Raw genomic sequence first — 8,600 nt, 5'->3', positions numbered from 1 at the left:
CTTCGAAATCTCTGAAAGTGCATTTTAAACAATTTCTCAGCATTTAGCCCCTATCCCACTAAACCCTTCCTATCCAGAAATTCATTCAATTGCCTTTGAAATCTTCTGAGTGTACTAGCCTCCTCCACTTCATCTAGTAGCTGATTCCATACACGCACGCCTTCTGTTTGGGAAAGGTGCCTCAAATCCTTTTTATATTTTAACTATTTCACCTTAAACCTATGCTCTCCAGTTTTCAACTCACCGTATATTGCCGAAAGCAAAAACCTAAGTATTCCGTTGACAAACCTTCCTTAAGGTCATGCCTGACGATGAAAGGAAAGTTGTCCCAACATTTTCAGGCTCGCCCTACATTCCAAACAGTGCACCCCTGACAATTATACTTTGTGAGCAATTTCACGTGATTTTCTTAATTTTTCAATGATGCCAGTTACTCTGGGGAACAACCAGCTCCTGGAAACATAAAGATGAAGCGTTGAACGGCTGTTAATTTTAGCACTGGACGACTCTGAAGACCAGATACTTGCGGGGATGCTTTCTGTCGTGTAGTGGTTGTTGGAGTCACCTCACACACATAAACGCCCCGCGTCAAAATCCGGCACGAATAGCCTTATTCCCGATGGCAGCCTTTTAGACTGACATGAGCAGAGCTTTCTAACGTGCTGTTCATATCAGCAAACGTGACTGAATTTTCTCGCTCATACATGCTCGAGTGGTGAAAAATAATGCAATCCTGTTTCATTACTGGGTGAAACATTGTTACGGTTTTCTCCAACCTGGTTCTGAATATGCACAGATGTGTGCAACACTGATGACCATTCTATTTCAGAGTTGAGTTCCCGTGCTCTGATCCTTCCACTAAAAGCAGTACCACATTTACTTTCCTTGGGCAGACGGCCCGGTTCAAAGCCAAGGAGCTAAGGTTCCCCGCAAAATTCCTCAGTTGAGGACCTGTGCATGTTTCATGGAGAATGATCAGTGGAGGCAACATTTTGGAAGTCCTCGGTTCTGCAGTGTTGCTAAACACTAAATTGAAGCGCGATTGGATTTTAGTATTCTGAGACATAATTTGAACTGATTGGTAAAATAGGAATTGTTTCCTAATTAGAAACCAACTCAGACTTGTTTCACAGCCAAATGTTACATCTTTCCAATTTTCCAGTGCACGCTGAGACTGCTAGCTGGTCATTACAGGTATTTGCTGGAAATGTGTTGCTGGAAAAGCGCAGCAGGTCAGGCAGCATCCAGGGAACAGGAGAATCGACGTTTCGGGCATAAGCAACACATCGATTCTCCTGTTCCCTGGATGCTGCCTGACCTGCTGCGCTTTTCCAGCAACACATTTCCAGCTCTGATCTCCAGAATCTGCAGACCTCACTTTCTCCATTACAGGTATTTGTCAGCTGTCAGTTCTGAACAGCATTCACTCTCAGTTAAAGGTGGAGGGCACACCTTCAACGTCATAACACTGTTCTCATCACAAAATCCTGCAGTTTAGAAGCTGTCTTGGGGACAGGGGTTGGATTGCAGCCGTAACCGTATTAAATGTAAAATTTTCACACGGGAAGCGCCGTTCATGAGGGGGGAGTTTCTGTAAGCTGTGACCCAGGGCTGTGCAGAGAGCTGCAGTGGCCACCTTTTGTTGACAGTGGGGGGACTGGAGAGAGCAGTGTTTGTCCTTATCGTACTCCGTGTGGTGTCAGGGAACACAGAATCATCAATCGTTTGGTTTGCAATTCAGCCTTGCCATGGATTTTCTGGTTTAAATGGAGGTAGGGTGGTATTCCCATAGTCTGATCTGGAACAACCAAAGCTCCATACCTGGATGGTCTCAAACTACCAACCTTTATCTTGCAGCCCACTGCTGCCCATTTGAGCCACACAGCCTGCCTCCAACCAGGCATGCCGATTTCTCTGAAGCAGGAAGGTTAGCGGGGATCTGAACGGCGGTGAACAGCTGGAGCTCTCACTGTCTTCAGAGTCTGTTACCAATTTTCTGCTTTCATCACCGAGAGTGTCAGGAGTTTGAGGGGTCTGCAAACACACAGAGGAAAAGGAACAATCACAAACTGGAAATTACCAAGGCCCATCGATGTGACTATGTGAAGTACGTCACTTGTAGTTCTGGTACTGGGAAAATTCAAACCCATGGTTTGACGGAAACTGGAGATTAAATACAGCGCTTCACGATGCTCAGCTCAACTATCGATCATTAAGATACAATCGGTATAGAATCCCTTCCGCATAACCACTTCATCAAATCCACCCTGTCAATCAGTCCAAAATCTTAACGTTTGTATCTCATCGTCCATTTCCTTCAGTTGATAGGAATAATCTGTTTTCATCTACATTATCTACACCGATCATAAGCCCATAAGTTCTGTCAAAACTCCCTTCAACTCTCCAATTCGCCAGTATGGTTGATCTGTTCCTCTCAAGGATACTGCCATCCTTCCCAATTTGCGAGAGATCAGCCCCCTCTCAGGTGCCCTGCCATTCTTCCCAATGTGTGGGTGATCGGTCCCTCTCAGAGGCCCTGCCATTCTTCCCAAAGTGTGGGTGATCTGTCCCCTCTCAGGGACCCTGCCAGCATTCCCAATATGTTGATGATCTGCCCCCTCTCAGGGACCCTGCCATCCTTCTCAATGTGTGGGTGATATGTCGCTCTCAGGGGCCCTGCCATCCTTCTCAATGTGTGGGTGATCTGCCCACTCTCAGGGACACTGCCATCTTTCCAAATGTGTGGGCGATCTGTCTCTCACAGGAGCCCTGCCACCCTTCCCAATGTGTGGTTGATCTGCCCACCTCAGGCACCTTGCCATCCTTCCCAATATATGGGTGATCTGTTCCTCTCTCAGTGACCCTGCCATCCTTCCCAATATGTGGGTGATCTGCCCTCTCTCAGGGACCCTGCCATCATTCCCAATGTGTTGGTGATCTGCCCTCTCTCAGGGACCCTGCCATCCTTCCCAATGTGTGGGTGATCTGCCCCCTCTCAGAGACCCTGCCATCCTTCCCAATGTGTGGGTGATTGCCTCCTCTCAGAGACCCTGCAATCCTTCCCAATGTGTGGGTGATCTGCCACATCTCAGGGACCCTGTCATTCTTCCCATTGTGTGGGTCATCTGCCCACTCCCAGGGACCCTGCCATTCTTTCCAATGCATGGATGATCTCTCCCCTCTCAGTGACCCTGCCATCCTGCCAATTGTGTGGGTGATCTGCCCACTCTCAGTTACCCTGCCATCCTACCCATTGTGTGGGTGATCAGCCCTCTCTCGGGACTTGCCATCCTTCCAAATGGATGGGTGATCTGTCCCCCTCTCAGTGACCCTGCCATTCTTCCCATTGTGTGGTTGATCTTCCCCCTTTCAGGGACCCTGCCATCCTTCACAAAGTGTATGTGATCTGCCCTTCTCAGGGACACTGCCATCCTTCCCAGTGTGTGGTTGATCTGTTCCTCTTTGGGACACTGCCATCCATCCCACTTAGTGTGTGATCTCCCCCCCCCCCCACCCCACCAGGACCCTGCCATCCTTCCCAATATCTGGATATCTGTCCCCTTCTCAGGGACCCTGCCATCCTTCCCATTGTGTGGGTGATCTGCCCCCTCTCAGGTAAACTGCCATCCTTCCAAATCTTTGGGTGACCTGCCCCCTCTCAGGAACACAGGCATCCTTCTATTTGTGTGGGTGATCTGCCCTCTCTCAGGGATCCTGCCATCCTTCCCAATGAATTAGTGAATTGCCTCCTCTCAGGGACCCTGCCATCTTTCCCAATGTGTGGGTGGTCTCTCCCGCTCAGGGGCACTGCCATCATTCTCAATATGTGGGTGATCTGCCCCCTCTCAGGGAACCTGCCAACTTTACCAATGTGTGGCTGATCTGCCCCTCTCAGAGATACTGCCATCCTTCCCAATGTGTGGGTGATCTGTCCCTCTCATGGACGCTGCCATCGTTCCCAATGTGTGGGTAAGCTGCACCCTCTCAGGGACTCTGCCATACTTCCCAATGTGTGGGTGATCTGCCTCCTCTCAGGGACACTGACATCCTTCCCAATGTATGGGTGATCTGCCCCCTCTCAGTGACCCTGTCATCCTTCCCATTGTGTGGGTGATTGGACCCCTTCCATGGACCCTGCCATCCCTCCCAATGTGTGGGTGATCTTTCTCCTCTCAGGGACACTGCCATCCTTCACAATGTGTGGGTGATTTGCCCCCTCTCAGTGACCCTGCCATCCTTCATAATGCATGGGTGATTTGTACCCTCTCAGGGAACGTGCCAACCTTCCCAATGTGTGGGTGATCTGTCCTCTCTCAGGGATACTGCCATACTTCCCAATGTGTGGGTGATCTGTCCCCCTCTCAGTGACCCTGCCAACCTTCCCAATGTGTGGCTGATCTGCCCTCTCTCAGAGACACTGCCATCCTTCCGAATATGTGGGTGATCTGCCCCCTCTCATGGACACTGCTCTCCTCCCCAATGTGTGGGTGATATGCCCCCTCTCATGGACCCTGCCATCCTCTGCAATGTATGGTTAATCAGCCCCCCTCAGTGACTCTACCATCCTTCACATTGTGTAGGTGATTGGCCCCTTCTCAGAGACCTTGCAATCCTTCCCAATGTGTGGGTGATCTGTCCCCCTCGCAGTGACCTTGCCATCCTTCCCATTGTGTGGGTGATCTGCGACTCTCTGATACCCTGCCATCCTTCCTAATGTGTGGTTGAACCACAACCTCAGACTATTTTTCAGGATATAGAGTTTTTTGATTTTAGGTGGTTCATGATTAAAATTACTGCCGATATGCAGTTGGCAATTTATCGCAATTTCCAAAGAATTTATCGAGTTTAAGAATGAATTATTTAACTAATTAAGAAATGAATGATATATGAAGAAAGTATCCCATTGTGACAGTTGGAAATGGTTCACTGATACAGAAGACAAACTGGCTGTTGGCGAATAATGGGGCAGTCTTGTTATGGTTGTAGGTCAGCCTCCTGCTCTCCAATCTATTTCTATATGCTATTAAAATATATATACCATATCCAGGACTGAACCCTGAAATACTCTGCTTCTCAGGCCGGTTTGTTACTGTGTCAATTAATTATTTTAACCCTCTTGTCTCATGGCTATCTGACGTAGAATCTGGATAGTTAACTACTGATGTAAGAGCTGATCAACAAAACTGCATGCTCACCATACATAACAACAAAACTTCTATTAACCTGCACCTATCGAGACCAGGAGTGTGCCATTTGATCAACTGCTCCAGGTAATCATGTGCTCCATAATCAGTGTAAAAACACACACACAATATTTAAACATAATGAAGCAGGTATACTGTTATACCTTATTAACAGTATAAGTTGCTTAAACATTAATGCAACTTTGCATGAAATAAAACTTTGCTGTCCCGGTAAAATTGTGTGGTTAAGGAACTCCAACTGACAGTAGTTTGCAAATAGTGAAATTCGCATGTAATATAACTCTGAAGTTTAAAAAAGGTTCGCCTCATGATATCCTGTCAATTGGTTTGAATTGCCATTTGGTTCACTCATACCCTTTCATGAAGGGAAGCTGCCATCTTCACCTGGTCGGGCCGACATGTGAATACTGAGACATGACAATGTGGTTGATTATTCAATATCCTCTGGATAGTTTGAATGGTTGTTAAATGCTGCCCCAGAAAGGGATGCGATGATCCTGTGAACAAACAAAATCAAAACTCCAATCATTGTCATTCCGTGGGAACACGCTGGCAATTAATTCACCTGAATGACAGTGCATTTCTTCCCACATTCAGAGCAGGGGAACAGTCTCTTATCAATGTGGACCTACTAGTGTGTCAGCAGGTGGGAGGTCTGAATGAATTCCTTGTCACACACAGAGCAGGGGAACAGTCTCTCCCCAGTGTTAACTCACTGGCGTGTCAGTAGGTGGGGTTTTGGAAAGAACTTCTCGTCCCATTCAGAGCAGGGGAACAGTCTCTCCTCAGTGTGCTCTCATTGGTGTGTCAGCAGGTGGGATGTCTGAATGAATTCCTTGTCACACACAGAGCAGGGGAACAGTCTCTCCCCAGTGTGGGCTCACTGGTGTGTCAGCAGGTTGGAGGTCTGAATGAATTCCTTGTCACACACAGAGCAGCAGAACGGAGTGAAGACACTGCTGAGCCAGGAGGTGAGTGGACTTTATGAATGCTTTCCCTCACTTCGACCAGGTGAACGTTTCTCCCTGATCTGACTGTACCAATGTGTTTATAGTTTGGATGGGTAATTGAAAGCCTTCCCACAGTCACCCCGCCATATCCACAGTTTCATGTCCATATGACATTGGTTTAGTTTCAAAAAGGCACATGTTAACGTGAAGCCCAGACCACACAGAATAAGTACAGTTTCTCCTCACTTTAAATGTTCTAAAAGCTAGCACTATTCATTTTATATTAAATGAAGTATCTCTCTTCTCTTTGATCTTGGGGTGATGTTTGATCTGTCTCTTAACTGCATGTACCCATTTTATAAAACACTTTAGAATTGACATAATTTTTTTCAATGTTTGAGGTAAAGAATAAACTGAAAGGCAGCTTGTGAAATCAGGGGGAATTAATGTAGTAATTTTTGGGTTTGTCAGTAAGGAATAGTGACCATAAAACCTATCAGATTGTTGTTTAATTACCAAAGGATTCACTCATGTTCATCAGGGATGGGAAGCTGTCACCCAGTCAGCATCCTCACCAATGTGAAAGGAGAGAGCACTGGGCAGGGGCTGAGAACAGTCCATTGGCTTTTTATACAGTCAGTGGGAGAGCTTACAGCCTCTGCATACCGACCTGAAGGGGCTTCTTCTTCGCTGTTTTCTACACTTAATTTTTAATCCAATCAATTTAAAATAAACCAAAATTTAAAATAAACCAAAATCAGCAACAAAGTCCAAAACAACAGAATGGGACATGGGAAGCTGTCTAATTTAATCAGAATGTATTTCTCCGTGTCTGTTAGACACCCTGTGTTCTAAGGGTCCAATAGTTCTGGAAGGTATCAAGTCCACTGCTTGTCCCCGCACACTTCATCTCGCTGGATAACCAGGCACAGACAAACGGACAGAGAAGAAGCAAGTCCTGCCAGGAAAATGAAGGGAAGGCCACAATTGGGTGAGCTATGACTTTAATGAATGGCAGAGTGGACTTGATGGGCCAAGTGGACTCTCATATTCTCCTCTAACTATTGTTCAGACAGTAACCCGCCTCTCTCACGCTGTGCATTCTGGTTCTACAGATTAGTTTTAACCAAGTGAAGACCCTTCAACATCCCTGTGGCTTCCACCGTGCACAGCTCAGGATCAGGAACATGGAACTGATACGTCACTGAATGTTGGGAAGCTGACCATTCAGGGAACTGCACAGAGGCTAGAACCTGTCACAGTGAATATGTACACTGTCCATGGACTCCTCCTGACTGCAAACATAATCTGCAGCCCGGATGGAAGCGAAGCTGTTAAAAAGGAATCATAATCCAACTGTTCACATTTGTGAAAGAATCAAGAATGGTGAGGCACCGATGCAAGGTAATTGGCAATGATGCAAATGCGACATTTAGACAAACCATTTTCATTCTGCAAAAGGTTGAGATTAGGAATCCACTGCTAATGGAGCCAGGTACAATGAAGTGGACATTAGATGTGGAAACAGGCCCTTCTGCCCAACAAGTCCACACCAACCCTCCGAACAGCAACCTGCCCAGACCCATTCCCCTACACCTAACACTACGGGCAACTTAGCATGGCCAATTCGCCTAACCTGCACATTTTTGGACAGTGGGAGGAAACCTACGCAGACATGGGGAGAATGTGCAAACTCCACACAGACAGTTGCTCAAGGTGCTAACCACTCTGCCACCATGCCTCCCTTCAACATCGGAAGAGGAAGAACGGGGGAAAGATAGAAGAAAAGCATGAGGGAAGAGGATTCTTTGGGGAGCTGATGAGCCAAATCGCCTCCTTTTACAGTATAAAAGTTCTGTGGTCAATTAATTCTGAGCCAAATAAGGGAAAATCAGAGCAGGTGAAGGAAAGTTTGGTAAAGAGGGCAAATTGAAGGAGTCTCTCAGTGAGTAAAAGTGAATGACAGATGGTTGAGGTTTGGGAATAGAATTTCAAATCTCATGAATTTGCATGGCCCCCAACATTACAGCAGTTAATAATGGGAATGCTCAAGAGAGTGAAACTGGATGAGCTCAGAAAAACACAGCATTGATGCAGCTGAAGGGGACGCTGGTTAAAGATACCACAGTTAGTATTTATTTCTTTCCAGACACACCAGCCAGGGAGCACATCCTTCCTGTATCGATCCTATTGAGCTCTTTAAAAATTGTATTCATTTCAAGTGTTTCATGTTTAGATACGCTCAAGAAGAGAGCTTTATTCTCCTCAATCTCTCCTGAGAGGGCAATGCTGTTGTTAGAAATCAATTCACTGGTGTATGTTACTGGCTGCTTCATGGATTGGAAGTGGCTAATGAGACTGTCAATTTACTGTATGCTGTATTGCCAGCCATGTCAAGTGCTTTCAAAGAAAAAAACAACACATTTGGGAAATGAATGTCAGTTGA

General features: G+C 46.4%; 1 protein-coding gene across 4 annotated transcripts in view; it reads right to left on the bottom strand.

Annotated features, from left to right (window-relative positions):
- Nucleotides 1-1,373: 1,373 nt before the first annotated feature.
- LOC122552119 (uncharacterized) overlaps nucleotides 1,374-8,600 on the bottom strand; it is a 41,493-nt gene continuing 34,266 nt past the window's right edge. For all 4 annotated transcript variants that reach the window (XR_015753383.1, XM_087980160.1, XM_087980162.1 and 1 more), the window contains 2 exons: nucleotides 5,559-5,701; nucleotides 1,374-2,034 (listed from right to left, as the gene is read on the bottom strand). Coding sequence is in view for 3 of the 4 variants with exons in the window: in XM_087980160.1 (XP_087836286.1) it covers nucleotides 1,837-2,034; nucleotides 5,559-5,701 (341 nt within the window). In the remaining variant the exon portion in view is untranslated. The remainder of the gene's footprint in view (nucleotides 2,035-5,558; nucleotides 5,702-8,600) is intronic.

Source organism: Chiloscyllium plagiosum, unplaced genomic scaffold, assembly GCF_037043375.1.
Source record: "Chiloscyllium plagiosum isolate Xiang-an unplaced genomic scaffold, Cpla_swu_hap1 HiC_scaffold_37, whole genome shotgun sequence".
Lineage (NCBI taxonomy): Eukaryota > Metazoa > Chordata > Chondrichthyes > Orectolobiformes > Hemiscylliidae > Chiloscyllium > Chiloscyllium plagiosum.
Note: the sequence above shows the minus strand (reverse complement) of the source record. Positions and strands in the feature narration are given on the sequence as shown.